A 12,507-nucleotide genomic window follows, 5' to 3' on the forward strand; every position below is an offset into this window, starting at 1 on the left:
TAATCAGAGCATTAAGGAAACTTTTCTTCTGTGAATTCAAGAACATTAAATGTCATCAATATCGATTTCGACGCCATCATCGCCTTGAACCTTGATGTCTTCATTCGCTCCAGCTTGCACCTTTGCCTTTTCCGCGTACACGCTTTTCTTTTGTGCACGATCATCGAACTAGAATGGCATAATTATAAAAACGAGGAAATAAAAACAAAAATTGTCCAACTTACGTCAATTTCGTCATCAGATTCTTCTTCGTCGTCATCTTCCTCTTCAGCTTCTCTGAGCCACGTGAGGACTGCTTCACATTTCTGGACAATCTTTTTAGATTGTGTCTTTGTAACATACTTCGACGACGGCTGAAATGTTGAAGCACTTCCAGTAGTTCATAAATCATCATACAGCTTAGTTGTAGAGATTGACTGCGATTTACAACAATTTCCAAAACTCTGCTGCAGAGTCGGGAGAAAGTGTCTAACAACTCTAAAGCGAGAAATGCTAGAACAGAGTGACTACTATCTTGAAACCTTCACAGAACGCTCACCTTTTCACCCCAAGCAAGGATGGCTTCCTCCTCGCAAATATCATTATCGTAGAGGGCTTTGATTATGTGAGCAGCTTTCGGTAATAATATTGCTTCATGTTTTATAATAAGTTGTTCGATACCACCCAAAAGGTAGCGTTGCGCCTAAATTAACTTCTTTTCAGATGCTTGCACACAACTGTGAGTCCTACTGAGGAAAAGCAGCTCTAGAAAATAGATCCATACCTTCCTATCACCAAGCGTAAATCTTAGTAACGTTTTTCTATTGTTTCTGATCTGCGCCATTTGATCCTTGATTATGTTTTGATCCAAAAGGACATCAGCAAGAAGAAGCGGCGCCTTTTGTTTGAGTTCTAGACGCTCCGCTTCATCGGCCAAAGCCTTCAAAAGGAAATGAATAAATTATGTAGCGACGAACTTCGTCCCTACTGAGTTGAAAACCCCAAAGGCGTTACACATTTACGAACAACAAAGCAAAATCCCTCTTAATAGACTACTTACTTTGAAAGAAAACAAGAAACCCATACAAATTCGTACTTTTCAACCTTATCAAAAAACAGCACTGTATGATGTAATGGGAGCACCGACCTTTCCATCGCCAACAGTTCCTTTTTCCTTCGCATCAAGGAAGAAACGATGCAGCATGTCCAAGCGTTCCTCAATACTCTTGTCGAGGTCCTTATCGATTACCAGCTTTCCAATTCCTGCAGCTAGTTTAGTGTTCACTGCTTCGTCTTCCTCTGGTGCCCAATCGTCATCATCATCATCGTTAGAGCTGTTCTACAATAGCAGTCGACTCAATACGGCATAAAATAGTCAGGTACGATAGTGGAAAGAAATACTAATTCAAATTACCCTATCCCCATTAGCTTCCACTCCAAGATCCTCTTCTTTGACATGTCCATTGCCGTTCTGTTTGCTGTCCTTAGCTGAAAAAGCTAGCTGATTCCAAACTATGGTTCAAAATGAACCGACGAACAAAACTTACAGAAGTCAACCTCAACTTTGGGCGGGTTCTTGAGGATATATGTAGATAGCTTATGTCGACTATCGATAATGAATGCATGTCCGCACGCTTTGCACTTGCTGTGAATCTGATTGCGACGTACTGACTAAACATGTTCAAATTCTTTTATGATGGATAAGGTTGAAAAAAGACGCGAGTAATAAATTGTTACATTCATTCAAATGTATTTAAATCTTATGTAACAACTAGGTTTACTTATATTTTACTAACTTACCAACGCAGTTTCCGGATTCTCACATGCTGGACAGAGTACAAATTTTTTTATGAAGCCATCCAGAATATCTTGGAGCTTCGCAGCGTCGTGCTCACCATTCACTATGTAACGCTCGTTTTTCGCATCATAGTTGGTCTGTGCGCCCAGTTCACAACCGAAGTACTTGGTCGGATCTGAAATTGATCAGATGCCGAAGGTGGATCCGTGTCCGAAAAATGAGAAACTTACACATAGGTGGGCGTTCAAGAGACTTAGCTATATCAGACATATTCGCAACAACAGTTTTGATTCCGTTGCCTTTCCCCTCGACCTAAACGAAATACACATGATCAACTTCTAAAGCCAAGCAAATGCATGGTTCTACTATTCAGTTCTTTGTGATTATTGGAAAAACTTCGAAAAAGCTTTAAAATAACAAGAAGAACCCCACCACTTCATTAAGCGCAAATATGCTTTTCTTTAGTGTGCAATAACTTCACCTTTGCAAGCAATTTCGGCATTTTGTAGCGGTAGAATGGATCGGTTACAGCACGGTTGACATTGAGAGCCATTGTGAGCTAATTGCCGTTCGTCTGTTAAAGAAAACCACAGAACAAATTCTCGTGCTGTCTAAAATTTATTCTTAAGCACTTACAATAATTACTACAATCTTGGAAGAGTATATCGCGATGCAAATTGCATACGATTTCGGTGTCGCAAAGAATGGCGTCGGGGAAAAACGACGCTAACGATTCGCTAGTCTTCAGTTTCTTTCTTTTTCTTGACAACCTCCCTGGAACTCGCATCATGAAAGCACACCAGAGAGATAATAACATGCAATGAACCGACCCTCAGCGGTTGGATTGCCAAGCATAAACAAACCGAACGTGGCCAACGCAAGTCGCGAATGAACCATACCACAATGTACACTTCAATCTCACAAAACAAACTTGGAAACATGTTTTTCACAAAAAAAAAACTGCAACTCTTCAAAGTGACCTATACGGCTCGAATTCCAATTACACTTTATACGTTGAAAAAAGAGAAATAATCGCATATCCTCGAACTACGCAAATCCGCCGCATTAAAGGCAGCATACCAGGAAATAGTCGTGGTGAAGGAATCCGCGGGAAAATATAGAGTTAAGGTCGCAGATTGCGGGACTAGGGATGCTTCCAATCTTCAAAGTGCTTCCACTCATCTCTCCCTGATCGTCGTAAGGAACGACGTTGAAGACGAGTATCCTGTTCAAGTAAACCCCATGAATAGGCTGCTAAGGGGATAGGAGCGTGTATAGTGGAGCCCTCTAACGCACCTCGTAATAAAAGAAGTGGTTTTGGTTTTTTACGATGATCAGGGAGAGATGAACGGAACCACCCTTGATCCCGCAATCTACAACCCCATGTCTAGTTTTCTTGCGCATTCCCTCTCCGTGTCTTCCTCGGATTAGTGATATGCTGGCTTTAAACAATTAAACATGAATGCGTTTTACTGATCTACCCGCCTCTCCGAAAACAAAGTAGCCTACCAAAACGAAATCATTTTGCACTAAATGAAGTGTAGTAACACAAACACACTAGTCCATTCTCTGCATTAACAGCAAAATCATATAATACGAATGTATGGGAACAGTTCAGATCTTACATTAGTAGCTAACGAATGACAACAGCTTCCTTTTCAAGTGCTACAGTACCTAGTAACTATAGCTTGTTAAAAAGCACCACGCTAATAAACGTGCTGAAGATGTGATGATTGAAGAGGGCACTGAGCTAAAAGATAGTTGATGTCGAAAAAGACTTCTCTTCCTTATTATTTCTTTATAAGAGAACAAGAATTCTTGAGGTAAAATGTAGTTGCCGGGGCCATTCAGTGACGCCCTTATTTCTGGAAGTAAATAACTGAATCAATCAGATCCTAAGGCAAAAGTATTAGTCTTAGAGACGATCTGACGATCTATGACATGTAAGATAAAGTTACTAAAAGAAAAAAAGTAAGACAGGGCGTCTAGAAATAATAGCGCCACTGAGTGCCCCTCCCCTAACTACAATTTCCTCGAATTCTTGTCCCCTTGTACTTAATACTACCACGTTTTTGGCGATGACGACCAATATTTACGATCACGACTTCACTTCTGATATATATTATTAATCAGCGGGCAGCTATACTGATAGTCATTATCGATCCGTCCGCAAAACCCACTGAAAAAGAAATCGTCATAGGCTGTCTTCAACCAAAGCACCCCTAGGCTAACGAAGAATGACAAGGAAAAGATGTGATTTGTAATAAGTCAATCTGCTCTTGAGACTGCTCTAAACTATTTGACTACCTTGTAGAATTTCGAATACTATCTGGACACATCTTGTGTTTGTCCTCCCAAACGCGATTGAGCCGAAGAGGAGAGAGTATGCATCAAGATAGGAAAGTTGTTACTTTACGGAGACCACGTTGTTTCCACCCAGACAAAGATAAGTGCTTGCGTCTTGCGTCCCCCCATTAACAAAAAGTGATATTTCCTCGTTCTACCATCCATAGTAACATTCGTTAAAAGCATCACCCTACGAAACCGGTGATGGAGCGGGTTTCAGGTGGTTTATGCCTATACGGGGCTGTAGATTATGGGAAGGAGGGTGATGCCATCCATTCTTCTTAACTGCCGTAAAAATGGCCCGGAAGATGCGACGCGTGCACAAAGCTGGCGCGCTCCAACCGAACTCTTTCTAGAAAATGCGCCCCGGGACGCCCGAAGCCGTATCTTCCCGGCAGTTTTTACGGCAATTAGGAAGAAATGGACGGAATCATCTCTTTCTCCTTAATCTACGATCCCGTATACGAACACCCCACCTGAAACCCGCACCTCCCCAAATTCGTGGGGTGGTGCCTTTAAATGCTTCTTGTAAATCCAGACAATTCAGAATGTTTTTTTCAAAGATAGAAAATATAGTGTTACTTACGCAATCCAACTCGCGAGGTATGTTGGAAATAGTAACAAATAACTAGCGAACCACTAACCTTCCTGAGGGTTGTCGAGCATAAAATCGCAGTATCTTACGAAGTTTGTTGGGTGCAAGAACATGCACAACTGGCACTCCCAGTAAAAGTAGACGGGTTTTCCAAGTGTCAAGGAGATCCTGAAAAAAAAAAAGATTCGCACATTTGAACTGGATGATTCCTCTATGCATTCATTTCTTAAGATCCCTCTGATACCGGTCGTCCAACTAAAGTGATGCAATAGCCCTTGAAAAACGTGAGGAAATGCAAGGTTCAAAGTTTGAGATAAACAGTTTAAGAAAGAGAATATTTATGGTATCAGACTAGTACGTAAAAGACGGCGTGAAAGATTCGAAACAGCAGAAGTTCGAAGCGAAATTCCATGACAAAAAAAGCGGCGAATGAATGCAGCTGGTGATCTAGTGATGATCGAAGGATGGAATGTATTGGCGAGCGAACGGAACTACGAATCAAAATAGATTGTTCGCTTCAACATACAAGCGCTCGCCAAGATAAGCCTCACAAAGTGGCAAACGCGAGCCGGTCTCAGTTGCCCTGACAATCAATAATGAAAAAAGGAGGCCCGTTTCGAATGGGAAAACTAGGTCAGCGGCAACATCTAGCCCAAGAACATAAAGAAACCGGACTCAGCGCCCGCGAATCTACAAACAACATCGTGAACGGCGAAACACGAAGGCGTAACGCAGTGCCCAGCAACCGTTTACAGTCACAGATAAGCGCGATCACGGCTCAGACAAACAACACTGGAGAGTGGACGACCACCAACACAAGCACGGATCCGTCCACCCTATGCAGGAGAGAAAGGGGGAAACGGCACCGTTATGGGCCTCCACAGCCGTCTGAGCGCCACCCGAACGTCCGCCCTTTTCGTTGTCTACGTCCCTAACTCCTGCTCGTCGTGGTCTCTCGTGGATACACGCTCTCTCGCCGCGCACAACCGGTCCACCCACGACTATCGACTGGACTTCGGGCGATGCTGATGTGTCTGCGCTCTGCCGCTCGCTGACTGTTGGCTCGCTGATCAATCTCAATCAATTTCGAGCTGCAAGTTCGGCTTGGGTTCCTCAGGATGTAGGGATGGCTGGTGGTTGAGGAGGTCGTTGGCCAGTTGTCCGCCTTCGCCACTTGCGTCCGTACTGAGGCGCTTTGCGCTGTTTGCAGTCCTTGGATGCGTGACACGACATCGTCGTGAGTCATTTGTTAAACACCGTCGGCGATTACGTTGAAACATTCCAAATGAAACGGTAGGAGCATTCTGTCGCTCATTAAGCTCATTATGCTAAGATCACAGAAGAGCGGGCACGAAATTCTGTCGCGAACGTCCTTACGCTAAGCTTCATACGGGAATGGCCTCATCCTGGATCTGAATACGAACACTATCGATCGATTCGCTGATAAGCGCTCTGAGAAGGGGTGGCGGATCATGCTACGCTGGCATTTCGTGCACGGTCTGTGCTGCGATAAATTAATCAGTAACAGCAAACAACAAATAACAATTAGAGGTGCTATGTGGAGTTTTCCCCAATTCTTCGCTTCTCATCGATCCATTTCTCTCTTTTTCTCCCGGGAAACTAATGATATTCCCAAAACACAGGCGAAAAGTGCGGATTTGAACTGTCATTCGATGCCTATCGATGTCAATATTGCTTGTTTTAAATGGTTTCTTGTGCAGAGAAGTGGTGACAGTGACGCTAGGAGTCATAAAGGACTACCAGTCACCCTGTAATACTGTAATCTATCAGGCAGGAACCCTGAACAGCATGTTATGTCATGACCCTTATTCTGAGGATATACGGTTGGGTATGCGGATATTCTTTGGTACTGAATTCTGGTGGGTACAGGATCTTCTCAGCATAGAGAAAATACGGAATCATGTCCTAAGCTTTAAAAAGTATAAGCTGGTAACGGCACAGTGACTAACATGAGAGTTGTCTTTCAAAAGCAATGGATGATCTTCCTGTAAGGGTTGCACGAAGGTACTGCCAGGAAAGGTCAGACGGAACTGCCCATAGTTTGTTCAAAAGGACCTAAGGAGTTGTACAACTGCATAATATCGCGTTCGAAATGGCGGAGACACATGAAGAAGTTCAAGCCAGCACCCGATGTTGAGCTTGCGACGTTTTCCATCACAAACGCAACCGCTTACAGAATTGCATCACAAGTCTGGCTGCTCTGACCAATGGTACGAGTTACAGAACCATGAGTCAGGTTGTTTTAACCCCATTGTGCTATGGTTGTGAAGAAACTGTGCAGAAAGCAAGAATACGCGATAATCTGAGTGGACTGCAGTCGACACGGTCCACCGAGGTCAGTGTGACGCGTTTTTCGTAGCGTTATACATGAACTTGCACCTGTAACTTGTATTAAAAGTATTTGAGACCGAAATGTGGTTGCATAAACAGAGCGGAGAAAACCACTGTACATGGATTTTCGCATTCCGTTTTTCTGGGTAGACACCTTCATCTTTCTAAATATTGGTGAAAGACCACCGCTTCACTTAACTGTTTCCTGTTAGAGATCAAAATAAGGGACCAGATTTTCGAACTGCAAGTGGTAACAGTGTATGTGAAATGGCAGTTGTATTTCTCCACTAGAACTGAGACCAACATTGTTGCTAGAATCAACTGTGCACTGATTTACCGTTCATTTCATTCACTGATGATGGGACCGGGAGCGAAACAGTTCGAAAGTTCTTGACGGTTTCACACGGCGATTTTCTTAGCTTCTTTACTTTTCACTTTTTTCAGTGCGGAGAAATCTTAAATGACAGCAATACAATTGCACATAGGTTCTTAGCATGGTCTAACGGTTAGAAGTCTTGGTAAATTCCCAAGAGGTGTAACACCTGATTTCTGGTGATTTGTTCGGGTTTAAACACAGGTGATTTTCTCCAACCTGATCTGTACAATGCAAAATGTTCGTGTTCGGGCAAACGAGCTACAGAAAGTCTGGGACCACCACTTTCTTTAATTTCCAAGCACTTTTCTACAGTTTGTGAGTCAACTGAAATTGATACACTACACAGAGGACTGTAAATTGCTGCCAATTGCCACTGCCCTAGAACTGCACTTCTAAAATGCATGCTTTGAATTAGGTTGAGGTGCAGCCCTGTAACAGAAACCCAGGATTCGATGTAACACAAAGCCTCCACTGTTCTTTCTATCCTCTCAAAAATTAATGCTGCTTCGGAGTCAAAACGACCTGAATCCTGCGGTAAATTAAGTAAGCGGCTGCGAGTGGCACAGCGGGACCATTTCCTACCTCTGCACTCCGATTGGAGTTAGCGAAGGTCTCACATCGATCGTAACCACTTCCGTTGCACCAAGCTTCAGGTCGTTTTGACACGATTGCATACCTAAGTACTTCTACATTGTCACAAACATTTTTTTTAATACAAAGAGAAATACAGAATTCGAAGCAATGTACATACAGTAAAAACGGGAACATCTGCTTGATATCCTCACCGAATTGGGAATACATAATGATTCATGTGACAATCACATCTATGTAAATCACTACAATTTCGACAGCTGTAGTCTATATGGGGACAGTCTACTAAGAACGCCACCTAGTTAAAGGCATCACCCCAGGAATCTGAGGTAGTACGGATTTCAGGTGGAGTATCCGTATACGGGATCGTAGATTATGGAGAAGTGGGTGATTCCGTCCATTTCTTGCTAATTGGCGTAAAAAAACGTCCCGGAAGATGCGGCGTGTGCACACGGCTGGCGCGCTCCAATCGAACTCCTTGTGGAAAATAGCGCGAAGGAACGCTCGAAGCCGTATCTTCCGGGCCGTTTTTTACGGCAACTAGCAAGAAATGGACAGAATCACTCACCTCTACATCATCTACGATCCCGTATACGAGCACTCCACCTGAAATCCGTACCACCTCAGATTCGTGGGGTGATGCCTTTAAGTGTGCCAAACTGTTTTTATTTAACTTATTTATTTGTGCCTCCATAGAATCCCTAATACTCTCTTTCTCGACATATCATGCTATATAATAACGGGCCTATTCTGTCACGTATTTGTGTGTGTGTGTGTGTGTGTGTGTGTTTGTTTGTTTGTTTGTTTGTTACCGTTACCGTTACCGTTACCGTTACCGTTACCGTTACCGTTACCGTTACCGTTACCGTTACCGTTACCGTTACCGTTACCGTTACCGTTACCGTTACCGTTACCGTTACCGTTACCGTTACCGTTACCGTTACCGTTACCGTTACCGTTACCGTTACCGTTACCGTTACCGTTACCGTTACCGTTACCGTTACCGTTACCGTTACCGTTACCGTTACCGTTACCGTTACCGTTACCGTTACCGTTACCGTTACCGTTACCGTTACCGTTACCGTTACCGTTACCGTTACCGTTACCGTTACCGTTACCGTTACCGTTACCGTTACCGTTACCGTTACCGTTACCGTTACCGTTACCGTTACCGTTACCGTTACCGTTACCGTTACCGTTACCGTTACCGTTACCGTTACCGTTACCGTTACCGTTACCGTTACCGTTACCGTTACCGTTACCGTTACCGTTACCTGATCAGTGAAGGCGGACGAGGAGTGCACCTAAAGAAGTATGGACGTTCATACACGCACACACTACACAGGAACCTCCAACATCATTCTCAAACCATTCGCTGTTGAATGATAGAATTAATCTTCTTTTTTGCGCGTCACACATCAGAGATAATAATGCACTATTAGTGTGAGCTAAAATTGATTAGAACTTTTGATTTTGTCAACTCATTCCTCCTTTTTGTGTGGTTGACGCCTGTTATTTAGTGCCCTTATCGTACTTTTTCCGTATACAGGAAACGGTGCGAGAAGCCACGGCAGGAAGCCGACCTGACGCGTTTGATTGACGTCCTCATTTATGAAAAAAAAGTCTTCCTTACTGGCTTAGAGTGTCATTATGTTTTTTTTATGGCGATCGTTAATGGCTTTTTCAGCGCTTTCAAGGGGAAAGAGAGTTCTTCTACATCGTCACTGGAAACGAATGAATGAGAGGGGCCTTAGAAGTAATCTTCGATATTGGACGTGCATAGTACTCTTGTCTCAGGGATTTGGAAAAAGCCTTAGTTTAAAAGATTCGCTAGCGGAGAAAACCAGCCTGATATATGAAATAGAATTGCCTATCTCGGAAATCTTGCTCGGAAAACCAGTGAGTCCGGATCAGCCTTCAGAAGCTGCAACGGAGCGGGGAAGGTTTGAGCGTCTGGTGATGTTATTAGTTTGGTAGAATTCTGAGGGTCTTACACACTTGATAGTTCCTTACTGGTTTTGCTGAGTTTCACCTTCAACAGTTCCAGATGATGTATAGGAAGTTTGCAAGTATACAGCCGCAGTCAGCTGAATGAAGGTGTTAGTGAAGCAGAAAAACATCATCCATGAGTTACTCAGAGAGTCAATCGAATTACCCCATCCTACTCATTCTGACCTTGCTACCTTAGACGACCACCTATTCCGCTTTTCTGGCGGATTTTTTTCACTACGCGAAATAATTAGAAACAGTGACGAAATTATCCTGAAGACACGAAGGAATAAGAAGCGCTATAAATCTTTTTGCTGTTATCTTCACAAGTCTTAGCAGTTTTTCGTCTAGCCGTAAGGTGGAATTGTAGTTTGTGGCATACCGTTAGCAATCGATCCTTTAGCGAAATTGATAGGGAAGGAGTCGTCTTGAAACATTATCAAACGTTTCAATGCATCATAACCACAGAACTCAGTTGTGCAGAATATGTTTTGTATTTTAGCTCACACTTACATAGTTGCAACGGTGCGATTGATATTCCTGGATGACTGCCACGCGCTACCTCCATCCAACCATAATAATTGAAGCTTGAAGACAGGCTTGTCACGAAATAAACGATATTGGGACCTCTCCATGAATAGATTTCGGTAGAAGTATAGTTTACAAGCATCACCGTGATCATGCTCTTTCTCACGTAATAATCCTAGACAAAAGCGTGCGAAACAAGCTTGCTTGGTCCTTTCTTCCCAACGAAGCAACCTATTACGAGTAATAAAATGGTGGAGCTTTTGCTGTTTATTTCAGTTAAGCTGTTAGACTACGGATGTTGGATAACGACGGAGTTGTCCGTGCTCTGCTGCGTAATAAGTTGTATTGTTTGGGAGGGGGGTCACACAGAGCTGATTCATTCGCCTCTTTTCTGGATGTGGAAAATTGGGCGTAATGACGTTCATAGTCGTGAGCTACACTCCAACACCCTCTATTCTCGGAAAGATTCCAACATCAATTTCGTGATGCGCTGCTGTTAAGATTTTTATCGCTGTTAAGGTCCCTTCCCTTTAAAGCTATTACGAATCACAAGAAAAAAACTAGCCACGTGGTAGCATGAAACCCATCATTAGAACAAAATTATTCTCAGCTTCGTATCGATTCCCAACAACAGTGACGAAACGTCAGAATTAGCCAATATTGTGGTTGAAAAGGCTTGTGGATCGCAAAAAAGTATAGTATTTGGATTTTTCAAGCGTTTTCACTAACGTGTATACAAAGAAACTTCGCCAATGAAAAAGAAATGTGTCGCTTGCGTTAGGACGCTTAAGATTTACATGCAAAGATTTGCGAAATTTATGAAGCAAGCTCTTTAAATGGAATGATCGAAGAAGGCTCTGAGGATATTCAACACTTAATCTAGGTACTCACTTATTTGGTTTTCGTCTCATGTTAGTGGTAAATCTAAATGAAATGCTATTTAGATACCTCACTCCAAAGACGGGAGTAGGCAATTCTTCCTCCATGAACACAAAACTAGATCTAGTCCCTACACGTAGTCTATGACACTTGGCGAGAAGAGATAATCTGGATATGTTCAAACGACCTGTGGAGGCTTGTGAAAACCATCTACTGCACCAGCTTGTGAATGTGTTAGATTAAGTGAAAAAGCGGAAAACTGCGTTGTCCAGAATACCGTCCTTATTGTGCATCTATTCTTTTCGTGGTTGCGTCACCGTTCCACGTCAGTCTCCCGTAGAGACATGCAACACGTCAGCGCACATTGATTTGTTTGTTTGGGACGAACGGCTATGTCGAAAATGGAATTACGAAGATATCCTATCGTTTGTTACACTGATCCGGTAAGGATCCTTTCGTTGTTCAAGAAGTTCTCAAGCTAGACAAGGTCCAAAGTTGACCTAAATCCTGCAAAAATGCAAACATGGAGCTTTATTAAGGTTTTATTTTTTTAATTGCACAGTCGCATGCTTCGTTGCAACCTCTTCACGTTTACGAAGAAAAGATAATTCCACTTTGTTGCCAGCGGAATGGAACGTGTGGTTTATCCACGTGGTGCGTCTTAGGTGTTCCTGCATCATGGAAAAATTAAAATAGGAACAAGGCTTCTTCGTGGTAAAAAAAGAACTGGAAATTATGCAATGCAGAAATCCCGTACAAACTCATCAATTACGTATGTATGAAGATGTATTCGTCAATTATTAGGGAGCGACGGGATGCTTTGCATTGTCGAACGAGAAGAAGGTGGGAAATAAATCAATATTATAAGACATTCCAGGTCCTAAAATGACGAAGGACTGCGTAACGGACACGCTGCAGATTCGAACAAGTTGAGAGATACACACGCTCTCGATGTGTGCATAATGGTACTCATAACTCTATCGACTCGATGCATAATGGTAAGGTCTCAGTGGCTACGCTTCTGAATTACTGCGCCAATGATATTCTGAAGTAAAAATGATTCTATTTCATCAC

The 12,507-nt window shown here is 42.9% G+C and overlaps 2 protein-coding genes across 3 annotated transcripts; both read right to left on the minus strand.

Moving 5' to 3' along the window:
• Window positions 1–45: 45 nt before the first annotated feature.
• RB195_026409 (uncharacterized protein) lies at window positions 46–2,330 on the minus strand (the record flags this gene model as incomplete). Of its 2 annotated transcripts, XM_064214950.1 has the most annotated exons (10): window positions 46–168; window positions 225–353; window positions 539–682; window positions 764–919; window positions 1,127–1,318; window positions 1,394–1,467; window positions 1,527–1,650; window positions 1,780–1,952; window positions 2,008–2,089; window positions 2,259–2,330. In XM_064214950.1, the coding sequence occupies 10 exons, from the start codon at window positions 2,328–2,330 to the stop codon at window positions 46–48; spliced, it is 1,269 nt and encodes a 422-aa protein (XP_064070831.1). The 2 variants fall into 2 exon arrangements, with proteins under 2 accessions (XP_064070831.1, XP_064070832.1); XM_064214951.1 differs by lacking the exon at window positions 2,259–2,330 and having other exon boundaries at window positions 2,008–2,011.
• On the minus strand, window positions 2,040–10,463 carry RB195_026410 (uncharacterized protein; the record flags this gene model as incomplete). Its single annotated transcript, XM_064214952.1, has 7 exons — window positions 2,040–2,089; window positions 2,259–2,351; window positions 2,414–2,551; window positions 4,768–4,886; window positions 8,029–8,122; window positions 8,850–9,311; window positions 10,409–10,463. 7 exons carry the CDS (start codon window positions 10,461–10,463, stop codon window positions 2,040–2,042), a joined length of 1,011 nt encoding a protein of 336 aa, XP_064070833.1.
• Window positions 10,464–12,507: the final 2,044 nt, after the last annotated feature.

This window comes from Necator americanus, chromosome X (genome assembly GCF_031761385.1).
Source record: "Necator americanus strain Aroian chromosome X, whole genome shotgun sequence".
Lineage (NCBI taxonomy): Eukaryota > Metazoa > Nematoda > Chromadorea > Rhabditida > Ancylostomatidae > Necator > Necator americanus.